The 13,113-nt window shown below is 35.0% G+C and overlaps 1 protein-coding gene across 1 annotated transcript in view; it reads right to left on the bottom strand.

Moving 5' to 3' along the window:
* Positions 1 to 13,113, bottom strand: part of LOC124162183 (guanylate cyclase soluble subunit beta-1) — a 102,571-nt gene that overhangs the window by 52,770 nt on the left and 36,688 nt on the right. Inside the window, exon 3 of the mRNA XM_046538616.1 lies at positions 1,997 to 2,097. Coding sequence (XP_046394572.1) covers positions 1,997 to 2,097 — 101 coding nt within the window. The remainder of the gene's footprint in view (positions 1 to 1,996; positions 2,098 to 13,113) is intronic.

Consider the following 13,113-nt stretch of genomic DNA (forward strand, 5'->3'; position numbering starts at 1 on the left):
GAAGCATTAGATCTTTGACGGAAGTGAATATCTCTTGCTTGGGATATCAATTTGTTTTGAGGGGAGTGTTAATTGATCATGAACAGGTCCATGTGGTCGAAATTGATATATTTTTTTAATTATTGTGTAGTGCAATCATTAAAAAGGATATAATTCTTGGTTATGACTTTACGTGTAATCCAATTATGCGCAAATGTATTTGTGTCATCGGCTTTAGAATTTTTCAGGAAATAACGAAAGCTTTCTCTGATAGAATTTTCAATTTTCCCCCTTTGACTATTGAGCTGATGCTGTTTGTGAAGTTATTACCTCTATTGTCTGTGATATGAATAATGGTCGTTTTATGGGCGCGGATTAAATGACGTGACGTGACATTTATAGATACTAGAAACATTAGGTTAATTTGTTCTGTCGTGGATGAATGCTAAAGCATCTATGGAGTCGAATTAAATGACATGAACTCAGTTTCCATGCCAAAATATTTTTATCAGTAAATAAATCTTTGAAATTTTGAGGAGGGTAATAGTTTTAATGTAAGTGGTAACAACTAAATGTCAGTTTCCTCTTAAAATGATATATTGACTGTCGGTAAGTCTACGTAAACGTTTTAGCGGTCAAAACAGAATTCTCTGTTGTCGCAAGAATATTAACACGTCGAATTTGGACTGCTTTAATGATTATTATTTGCAAATATGTCCTTACTTTATGTTTAAAATTGAGTAGTTTATTTTGTAATTGACAAAATGCTTGATTGGCATCTCGGTATGCCATCTTTGAGGTAGGTAGGAACACTAGTTTTGTTATTTCCGTGTGAAATGGGAAGTAAATATTAGGGTCACTCTCCCATAATCGTGCAAAATTATGTACATGAACTTCCATAAAAAACCAAAACATTTTAATCAAAACTAAACTGGCTTAATATTTTATGTACCCTTTTACTAATTTCAGTAACAAATTAGTAAAGAAAAAAATTATATTCCCCAAATTTAATGTCCACAGACTATGATTCGTCATGTCCATGGAGAGTCCCACAAAGATTTTCAAAGAGGTGTTTTCTGAATTAGCAACCTTTACGAAATAATTTATTGTAAAATCTATCTTAAACAAGTTACTACATTATAAAAATTCCATAATAGTCTTTTTGGGTTGCTTTTTATTCATAATATTTATTATAATCATTTGTCCTATCCAAAAAAGTAATGTCCGCGGTCACACAGGGAAATGTAATCTTATGAAGTAAGACAGTTAGTTTTTGCTGAATTGACAGTGATGTTGGAAGTCTCTCTTCTTTATAGTTTTATTTTCCACCATTGTTGTCGTTGACGAGTTATTCAATCTGCATTACGTATTACCTAGGAATTAATGCGGAATCTTGGTCATTGTACCCGCAAAGGATTTTGTCTGATATCCATTTATATCTATGTACGCACGCATAATTATCATAGTAGTTACACTGCTCGTTTTTGCTGTTTATGGCAGGTAAGCAATTTGGGGACTCACTAAGCACATCTGCTTTAAATAAGAAATATATAGCGTCTGCTAACTTAGATGTTTACTTTAGCTCTCCTCTGGAATTTTTATCCCTTACTGAAGAGGGATACTCCCGTACTAATGTAAAAATGAAGGAAAGCAGCGAACTTGTTTTCTGACTTTCTTTTACATTTTTTTCGCTAAGTATATATCGAGTTAATTTTCTGTCAACTTTATTTAACTAACAAATTTATTTATCTGGAGTAATAGGCTATATTTGAAAAGGAATAGTGTAGAGTTACGATGTAAAAATTACTCATTGCAACTTTTTGCCATATCACACAATAGTACCCAATCTATCACGTTTAAAATGTTCTATTTTAAGAAAAATGCAAGTACCAATAACTGGCTTCATAAAACTCCGTAAATCTAGGGACTCAATTAATTTTCATAGCATACCGCTATGGGTTCCATTACGTACCACGAATCTCACCACATTTTGGTAAAATGTCGCATAGATACTTACTTAAAACTTGCACCGCGGCGGATACCAAATTGTACGTAACTTCATCATCATAGATTTGCCGCACGAGGAACTGTCCCTCCATGTTCACGTCAGCTACTTTCCTGCGTTGAATTGAAAGAGAAAGAAAGCCTATTTTAAAATGGTTGAGATTGAAGGACATTAAGACGTTTAATAGACCATAAGAGAGATAGGATTGGGAAATGACATCATACCGTTTGAATAGAAAAGGTAACGGGTGCCATGAAGATTAAGGGTAAAAGTTGGAACCCTATTAGTTGATGTTATATTACCCTTAAAGTCAAATTGCATCCATTTTGTGACTAAGGTCATCATTCGGAAAGCATTTTCTCGATAATATGCGTTTACCATTTAAGGAAACTGTGAAAAATAAGTTTATCGTCAGCAGATTTTTATAGTAAATATGTCTAGAAAACTCTAGTTGCCAACAAGAATCTTTTGTGATCATTAACTAGTTAGAGGCTGAAATGCTAGTTTTTGTATGGATTTGGTTATTTTAGCCAGCGGGTATAAAATATGCACAGCAGGTTGCTGTACATAGAATTCTTCCTTTTGATATAGCCCTAGTGGTGACTGTTGCCGTATCTAGGAGCCGCATGGAAAAATGAGGAACCAATGTTGGATCAATGTGGGTGGTGGATAAAGAATGCTTTTTATTACACGCTTTTATTTAACTCACTGTCTGTTTGTTTGTATGTTTAGTTCAAATCTTGCAATCGAAAATTCGACCACTTTCCGACTTCCAATCGATATGAAACTTTACAGGAAGTCGTATTCCCGGTGACAATACGATATTTTACCACTTTCGAACATCTAAAGTGTGTATTTTGATCATTATAAACATATTAATTTTAAATATGGAATTTTCAACATGGCGGATTTTTTCGAAAAAAATACGTTAACCAATGTCAATCATGTATTTTGGTAAATCTTTAGAAATCATTCCAAAAATATGTTTAGTTGCTTTATTTCAGTAAAAATACAATTATGAAAGTTAATTACTGATGATTATAAATGATTTTAACACATGTTAAAAGTGCATAACAAGGTAGTTTTCTCAGGAATATTCTTTATTGAACTAGAAAATTCCGTTATTTTGAAAAAGTAATCAAAGCGTGAAAGCGCAATAATTTCTAATAATTTTAGATTCATAGTGAAAATAAACTAATGGCTGACGTTTTGGATATTTATAATGCTGAAGACTTTGTAGAAGATGATAACGATGGTGAGGAACAATAATTTACAATACTACTTTCATATTTAATGTTTGCAAAAATTTTTTACAGACGGTATTTCGAGATAGAAAGAAAAAACCAATTACAGTTAAACAAAACTTACGAAAGTGGTCAAGAATACGATTGCAAGATGTGAAGACTAAAAAGTAGAAAATAAATACTTCTTTAAAAAAAACTTAAAAAAACGCGCTTTTATTTCGCTTGGAACAAGTAATAAATAAATATTTCAAAAAATGGACTAAAAAGTAAAAAAAAAATTTTTATATGAATAGTTCAAAGAACCTGGGTAATCCATAATATTTTCACTAATAGATTTTTGAAATGATAATTCAAAGAACCTGGGTAATCTATAATGTTTTCACTAAAAATAAAAGCGTGGGGGTCTCACCATAACATATTACTCCATTACATAAAAATACTACTCCACTAAATTTTTATTACATTTTATATCTAGAACACACCTGATGACACCATATGGTGAGGCCCCCACGCTTTTATTTTTAGTGAAAACATTATAGATTACCCAGGTTCTTTGATTTATCATTTCAAAAATTTATTAGTGAAAATATTAAGGATTACCCAGGTTCTTTGAACTATTCATATAAAAATTTATTTTTTACTTTTTAGTCCATTTTTTAAAATATTTTTTTATTACTTGTTCCAAGCGAAATAAAAACGTGCTTTTAAAAAAGTTTTTTTTAAAAGAAGTATTTATTAATACATTCTTGTTCTATTACCGCATATTGACTTTAAGAAACTAATTTTCCGACTTCATATTTCCTTCAATCGGCTCACTTTAAAGTGCTCACCGAGACTGAAGGTTATCTAGAAGTGTTGTACAACCTCTTCAATTTTAAACTAGGTCATTCGTTTTTTAGCACTCATTTTATAATAAAACCAGTGCAATTTGCTTAAGATGGCATTTAAACATAAAGAGCAGTAGAGAAATGGTGTTCATGTATATGGCATGCACTTTTGTTGTAATGTTGAAGATCCATCAATATCATTGGTACTTGAAATAATTTTTAAGCGGAATTCACCAAATTTGTTTCACCGCCGTCACACCTCCCGTGAAAGACTCGTGTATCATTTTGCCCAGTAGCGGGTTCAGCAAAATATTTAGGGGGGGGGGGGGGGGTCATGACCTGGGTTCGGGGAATTCCCCGCAGAAGAGAGGGGCGTTTTTATGTACGATAAATGCAACTCCAACTTATCACACGTTTGGGACTTGTAGCCTTACATTTACATATAGTACACTGGCTTTAATCCTTAATAAGGATACTAAAATATTAAACTAATATAAATGTAAAGTTTTTGATAATTTTTTTGGGGGGGAGGAGGTCATGACCCCTTTGACCCCCATCGAAATATACTCCTAACTTCCCCATATTATATTTTAAGATTATCAATGCTATATTTATGCTGACGATGCTGAAATGCCGGAAAATATGATGGCCGTACTCATTTACAACGTTATTCATTGTTCAAATGCTGTGTTCATGAGATATATTTTCTTGGTAGTGATCAGGATCAGTGGCGTAGCTGGGGGTGGATCCGGGGGGTCCGGACCTCTCCCCCGAAATATGAAAACACAATTATTTTTCTTCATAAAAGAAAATAATATATTGAAAAATCATAAATTTACAAAATATTTTTTTAACAAACAAAGTTTTTTCGATTATGAAAATCGTTAAAATTAGTTTAAAACTCATTTCTTAGTACCCTGTTTTTCAAAAATTTTCCTCCCTGCTTTTGGACCCCCTCTCCCGAACGAAATTCCTGGCTACGTCACTGGTAAGGATAACTTCTAATAAGTTTTTCGGTCGGAGATATAATGTTAAAGTATTGCCTCTTCCTTTCTTTCCAATAAATTTGATAGTGAAATATCGTGAATTTCTTTTTACGTGCCTATCCCTACGTGTTCTAGCCTCGGGAAGATTATCCTCGTAAGTATTTGGCAATTTTTGCCTTTCCATGAATGTAGAAGTATAATTTGTCAGCATGAGTATCATTTATATAACCTTGTGGTCTGCATGTTGGAATCCTCTTGCATGATGCTTACTGGTGATTGATCACCCTCTGCCAAACTCCTTAGAGGTTTCTTGCAGGGTATTCTGTAGATTAAGAAGTATTCCTATCCCGGCTCAATATTTGCTTTAAATAACGTGAAAGCTCTCTGTGGCATAAGGTTCACCTGAGGTAGGTTCTTGGTCATTCTTAAAATCTAAAATAGAGATGGTGGCTGTATTTGTACATATTTATTATCGCCATTTACTGTCAGGATATTTTGGGATGGAACGTCCAAATGCTTTTTGCGGATTACCCGAGCCACTAAAAACCTTTGTCCAGAGATTTTTAGAATAGGAACCCATAGTTAGCTTGCTTATCATGTTTCGAATTTACTTATCCACTATTCCATTCTCAATAATGCCGTGGGAATGAGACATCCTCTGCAGTGTCACAGATTTGGGAATCCTGCTCTTCCAGCAATGGGATTATTTCGCTCTCTCATTGGGTGCTTTCCATTCATTGACACACGTCGACACAGGTCGACTTGCGTCGCGGTTTTCGTGTTCCATTCTGTGTGTGTCGCCGACTGTTGTGACCCAAGTCAACAAACGGTAACGCACAGGAACGGGAGAGTTATAAACAGTCACCGCGAGTCGACACAAGTCGACGCGTGAGTCGCATGAATGGAAAGCACCCATTATGTCGCTCGCTGCTCGCTTTGGGACCTGCTTTCCTCAATCTGTTACATGCCTTTAATGAGGCAGGTACATTCGATATTGAGCTCGAAAAAACACTTACATTGTAGAGATTCAATGCCAATTTTGGTTTCAGCTCTCTCCGGACTTTGCGAACCTTGCTCATTATCCATTTTTAAGCTTCCCATTATGTGATATCCTAATTTGGAATTGGTGATGGATTGATCTGCTCCACCTTGAAAAGTAAATCCTAAAAGTTGAATTTTGAAGTTTAAAGCTCTTTCAAGACGATATGTATATTGCATTTTTGAAGGCATTCAAAGGATTTTTAGTAACGAAAATGAAGAAAATTGGTACAAGTAAAGATAGGGTCAATGGAAGGCCAAATTTTCTTTTTTTGCATTTAAATATCGCAGCGTTATTGCAGAAGTATTCCACAAGTAGTAGATTCGGGAAATTCCTCCTTACACTTTGAAGATTTATGTAAATTGCCATATCTATGTTTTGGGGACGGTGTATTTTTATAGATGAAAATGGGATTGAATAATGTCGCCCACATTGGAGATTTAATACATTTTGCCATCTACACGTTTTCTTCTGGGGAAAATGTATCAGTTATAGTTATTGGTAGCGTGCATTACTGAGATGTTAAATTCCCCTTTACTCCAGGAGGCTGACCAATTTTAAGGCGATGATGTATTGGGAAAAAATACTCGTGATCAACCCTCAGAAAGACGTAAATTTTGTTAAGTTTTCCAATATATACTGGAGAAGAGCTAAAACTGATATAAACTTTCTGTTTTGGATCTCTTATAATAAGGAATAAAAACGTAATGCACTATAGAAACTTAAAATGAGGTAAAATGATTCAAAATGTACATAAATTTTTGTTTTAAAACTTGAGTCATTGTGAAATTTTTAATGAGGCAACCTTTAAGTGTTTTTACCATTCTTAAAAGTCTCAAAATTTATGTAACCTCCCGAACCCTCGTTACGGAGGTTAACTTCAGACCCCTCTTGTCCCTATCATGGATCCACCTCAGTCCATAAATCCATATTATCATGTATTTTGTAGCTTGAGTGTACGTCAGAGATATTGTTGCTCCAAGGCATTATGATAGTGGATCTCTTTATCGCTCAGCTGGTGTTTTCAAGGCCAATCTATGCACCACTCTATGCTGTGAGTGACTGAATTTTTGTAGCCAGGAAAATTATCAGGAGCATTGCGGAAACGGATTGCTATCCTTAAGGGCTGTCTAGAGGCGACTCGACATTGTTTAGAGACACTCAACGTCCCATAACACTGCACTGATTTAGCAATAACATGCTCTGCATTGCTTTCACTATCTGCTCATTTATCAAGCGTGAAATTGCGGGTAAAGTAATAGAGTCCAAGCATAACTCTGTACTCTGCTAAATACTTAATTTTATGGAAGCAATGGCATACTAATATTTTTCATGTAAAAAATCAGTATTATAATTTTTATTTTCACCAGAGTTTAAATTCATAGAGAGGGAAGTATGGGATTGGAACAAAAAACAGAAAAAGAACGAAGATAATGGTGCCGAAATCATAAAAAATATGAGCGTTCTGGTAGAGCAACTTTTAGAGCACTTGTCCGGTTATTGAGAGGTTTCGGATTCGAGTCCTGGTCAGAGTGTATTTTAACCCTCTGATTCCTGGCTTTTTCCAGTAACCTTAGTACCATTGTCCTCGTAATTTTTCTGTTGTACGTGCCTTTCCCTTTCTCTCCCACTGTGTGAATTTGTATCAATTTATTTTTTTTAAATAATTTTTTTCTTTTTATTCTCAAACCACCGAATAAAGTCATATTGGCCATTTAACGACGGGGCGATCAACACATTTAACAAGTAAACGTACATGAACAACCATGCCCTAGACAGGGAAAATCTGCCCAGGCGGGACTCGAACCCGCGACCTCTTGTTTGGCAGGCGAGGGCGTCACCCCGCCGCCACCGAGGTTGGCTATGATTGCGTTTATCACATTGGATGGATGAACGAAGAAGTTTTTATTGCGAAACATTTCCCACTTGTTCTGCAATATCGGTTTAAAAATCCTATAGCAGATCTTGCGCTGAATTGGTTTCCATCTTCCTCATTTAGGGACACAAGAAAATTATGGCGGCACTCACACCTATATGCTACAAATTTTGCTTGCATTCACTTTGTCTGTTATTTGCGGCATTTACTGGCTTAAACGCTAATATAAAAAGTTGAAATCGTGTTAAACTACAGTGTAGGAGGCGCTAAAATCTTAAAATGCATTATTAATTCGACACGATAAATAAGTTTTTTTTTGAATAAGTTATGTTACTTGTAGACTGTGGACTCCTAGGCGGATTATAAGTTACGATGCTCGTAGATTGTGGCTGGCCAATGAGGGTGTATTTTTTGCTTACATAATTAATGCGATTTAAATCCATCTGTTTACAGTGGATTTGACTTAAATTTTGGGTAAATACAATAAAAAATAGTACACTAATTGGGTCTATTTTACCGTGATGTTTCTCTAAAAAATCTGGGAGTAAAAAGATTAAAGTTTTTGAGAAAACATTGCCAGAAAGATGCTGGCATATATTACAGAAAAAATCCGGATGGAAATCATTGCCTTAGTTGGATTTTACAGGGCAATCATCTTGGGCTATGGTATCGAAGCTTTTGTTTGACAAATTTTTATTTTGTTCACTCTATTTTGAAGTTTTAATCTTTAGAGTGGCGAAATTAACTCTCCGCAGTTTAACAACGCGAAACCTCCTTGTTGTCGCTCACATTGCCCGCCTAAGCCGGATGTATTCACAGCACGTTCTGTCCGCCCTTTGCTCTGCCATGTGTCGTCCCATTTACACCCTTGGCCCTGGCTTCGCATGCGACCACCCGTGAACATAAAAGCAAGTGTATACCTCTTTGCGTCGGAGTAGCGATGTTGCACGCCGTAATTGCTGAGCGTGGGCCACCTGTTAGTTTTTTTATGCGAGTTGGGTCCTTCGTAAAGTGAGGAAAAAGAGGTCACTAGGAACAGAGATATCGTTCCTTGAAGCTCATCGAATGCTAGTTTTAGAAATTTTATGGGAAGCCCTTTTTGGAGGAGGTAGAACACAGTAAACACTATTGTTAACATGATTTTCTAAAATTTACGGAGGAATTTATAGAAAGATTTTAAGTTACGTTGCTCTTAGACTGTGGCTGGCCAATGTGGGATATTTTTTGTTTACATAATTAATACGATTTGAAATACATCCATTGCATTTTTTCTACAGTGGACTTGACCTAAAATTTGGGTCTATATAATGAAAAATAGTGCACTAATTGCGTCTGTTTTACCAGATATTTATATGTAAGTTTCCCTTGAAATTAATTCCGGTACTTAAATATTCTATTAGCTTGATATTTTAAGGGTGCATTCTACTTGTAAAACCTAAGTATCAAATATAATTTAAACAATTCTCTATGCCAATCTAGTTTTCAGATAAACTATATGGTCCACTAGATTAATATTAAAATAAGATGAAAACTTACATCATAGTGCAACATGAAAAATTCAACTTGTTTCATTCTTTAAAAAATTTACCCGTTTTTTTGTTCCCATCAAAATATTTATTTACCGCTGAGCGTGAACATTTCTTTATTCATTTTTTCACTTAAGAGAAACACACAAGTTAAACTTTTTGAGGCCAAAAATATCTCTAATGGCATCATGCTGTTTTCCTCAACTATTTATGGCCCTTTTAACGTATTCCGACGGAGATAGGCTTTTCTGTGAATATTTTTCACGCCATCGGCTTGAGGAGATGAAATTATTAGCGTATCTACTTAGCCAGAAATGTATGTGTAATTTCCCCTTAATAACTGTTGGTACATAAATCTTATATCGAGATGTTTCTTTTAAGGGCACATTCTACTGGACAACCCTACATATTTAAGTATAATTAAGAACTCTTACCGCCGATCTACTTTACTAATAAATTATATGATCAACTTACTGTTTTACTTATGAGGAAAATTCAGCGATTTTCTTATTTCCCTTAAAAAAGTTTATTGCTGCTGAGCGTGAAAATTTCTTCCATCGTTTTTTAACTTAAATACCATTTAGAAGTTAATCTTTTAAGAATGAAAATTTAAATTTTCTAGTGTAGTGCTGTTTTCCCTCAACTATTTAAGATACTTAAAGTATTCCAAAGGATACAGGCTAATTACTGATGAGCGTGGACATTTATGTATTCGCTTTTTTAGCTTAAACACCATTCAGAAGTTAATTTTTTAAGGAAGAAAATAAAAATGTTAGGCGTGATTATGTTTTCCCCCAAGTCTTTAAGACTTTTAAAACATTCTAAAGGATACAGGCTAATTACTGCTGAGCGAGGACATTTATTTCATCGTTTTTCAACTTAACATCACTTAGGAGTTAATTTTCAAGGATGATAAATACATTTTTATGGTAGCAACGATAAAAATGACTTCCAGCATTGATGCAAAAATTTTAACAAATAAATTTTGGAAGTCACTAGGTGTAATAATTACTAATATCGACCCCTACTATTGCCCTTCCACCGCGTTCAAGCTTCTAGTTAAGATTTAATTGCATTTTTATGGCGTAATTCTGTTTTCCCTCAACTATTTAAGGCACTTAAAACAACCCAAAGGAGACAGGCTGTTCGGTTAACATTTTTTATGCCAACTTTCCGGCTTGAGGAGGTAAAAATGATTCGCTGATAATGCATGTTTCCAGGAATCGCGGGATCTGTTGTTCTTTTATTATTGCTGGGATTGTAACTCCGCAACCCTGCCAGCGCATCAATTAATCACGTAGCAACGGAAGCGCGGAAGGCCTCCAGGTTGAATTAACGGCGCTCAGCTACGCAGATTGCATTGCCTCGAAAATATAGAAACCGCTAAATCCTCTTTTCCGTTGGCACAGGACTTCCCAATGCGCTGCCCCGCGCCAGCTGTGTGAATCGGCCAGTGGTTGAGGAGGAGCTCTCTGAGTCGGGTGTTTTTTTATTATTCCATCCAGAGCTTAAGGTTTTGACGACGGGGTGCCTGTTGCGATTCTTGATTTATGTATCCCCACGCGGAAAGCCAGTAAATCTGCGGAGCAAGGTTATTCACGGGAATTCGTCATAGTACGTTGAGACAATGTATGGTGCTGAGGAGGTAAAACTTACTGCATGTCGTATTTAGCCAGCAATTTTTAATGTTCCCTTTCATGAATTCAAATAATTTTCGCTCGTTACAAAACTTAATGCAATGAACACATAAGTTGTGACACTTTAATCAATTATCTTACGTTAATCAAAAATTCAAAACGCTACGTTTTCTTACGCAGTTTTGGTTGTCACGAAATTGTAGTCATTTATTTAGATGCTTGATTTATTTATCTCCACGTGGGAAGCCTAAGGTGCAAGGTTATTCACGGGAATTCATCATAATACGTTGAGGCAATCGATTCTGCTGAGGAGATAAAACTTACTGTTTGTAGCATTCCTCCAGTAACTATGTTTTTATGTTCGCCTTCTTTGACTTCAAATAATTTTCGCCCGATACAAAACTTACTGTAAAAAATATAAATTATGCTAGATAGATTCAAAAAACAACTTTCTTATATTCCAAACAGTATTAAAATAAACTTTACCGGTTTCAACATTTTCTGGTCATTATCAATAACAGAAGAAAGGGGTTCCATTACCTCTTGATAAAGACCTGAAAATGTTTTTTTTTTTAATAAGTACCGTGCTGAATATTACAAAGTTATTTTTTGAATTTATCGTTTTACCATTCCACGAAGTAAACTAACAAACCATTAATTTCATAATTAATTTTTTTGTGCAATAGGGTGGTTTCCTATTATTTTTTTATTGCCTAAATTGAAAGATTATTACTCCTGGAGTACGTATTTCACGCTTTTAGAGTTTTAAATGACGATATCTATTTTTCGCGACTAAATGAAAAGTGAAAATTTTCAAGCGCGCGAAAACGCAACGGGTAAGTATGAATGCCGGGAAAACTCAGTATGACGTCGTTCTGGTTCCCGCTGCCGCAAGTGAGGTGACTTTGGGGCGAGGCTCTGAGCGCTGATACGACGCAGGATGCTAGCAGGTAGCAGAGTACCCAGCTAACAGGTAGCGCTTGGCTTAAATAAGGATTCTTAATACCTTATCAAAGGAAGAGAACTTTCCGACCTTAGCCAGTTTTAATAGGTGATTTAAAAGGTGTCATGTTTCCCTGAGGTCTGTGCCTCATGCATGCATTGGTAACTTCAGACGATGTAAACCTTCTATCTTATGCCGGTTTGTTGTGCAGTAATTTGAGCTTCCGGTAAATACATACGTTTTCGTGGCGTAAAGAATAAGCTTTCATTTGTTTCACTAAATACTACTTCATTTTAATGTTTATGTTTTAAAATTTGAATAGCCCTTATGTCCATTACTACTGTCTCTTTAGGAGAGCATTGTATAAGATATTTTCGACTCCCTGTACTCATACAAATAAGCATTGAAAAGAGAGATATGCCGTCACGAATTTATGGTGAGCAATGACTGAATATTAATATCATCTCGTGTATTATTTATCAGCCACCCCTGCTGAGGGTCGGACTTTCTCGCTCCTAAGCGTAATAAATTTATATTTTATCGATTATGTGTAACTGAAAAAATATAAATTTGAATTTATTTACATAAAGAACGCATCCTTGTTGAGTATTCTGAGAACTATTTGTTTTGAATGAAAGACTTTAAAAAAGTTGTTTTTAAAATGATATGTTCTTGCTTAGTAAATGATTGGCCGTCATATCATCTGTGAAAACTTCATAATAAATATTTTTTGTACCTCTGTGGAAAATATTATTTGAAGATAACATAAAAAAGAATCGTATTCTGTAAATGTTGACATGTTTTTCTTTCAATCCAGAGAGATTATCGAGGTAGTCTCATAGTCAACGAATACGTTTGTTCCTCTGTGAAAAATATTACGTTTTTCTATCAATCCAGAATAATTATCGTGTTAGTCTTATTTCTAAAGTCTTGAGCACTGAAATGCGATGATACTGCGTCAAGATTCAAATGCGGTTTTTTTGTAATATTTTTTATAGCTCGGGGACAAAAGGAGAAAATCTTCCCTTGCATTCTTTCAAATGGGCGTTTA

Source organism: Ischnura elegans, chromosome 7 (assembly GCF_921293095.1).
Source record: "Ischnura elegans chromosome 7, ioIscEleg1.1, whole genome shotgun sequence".
Classification (NCBI taxonomy): domain Eukaryota; kingdom Metazoa; phylum Arthropoda; class Insecta; order Odonata; family Coenagrionidae; genus Ischnura; species Ischnura elegans.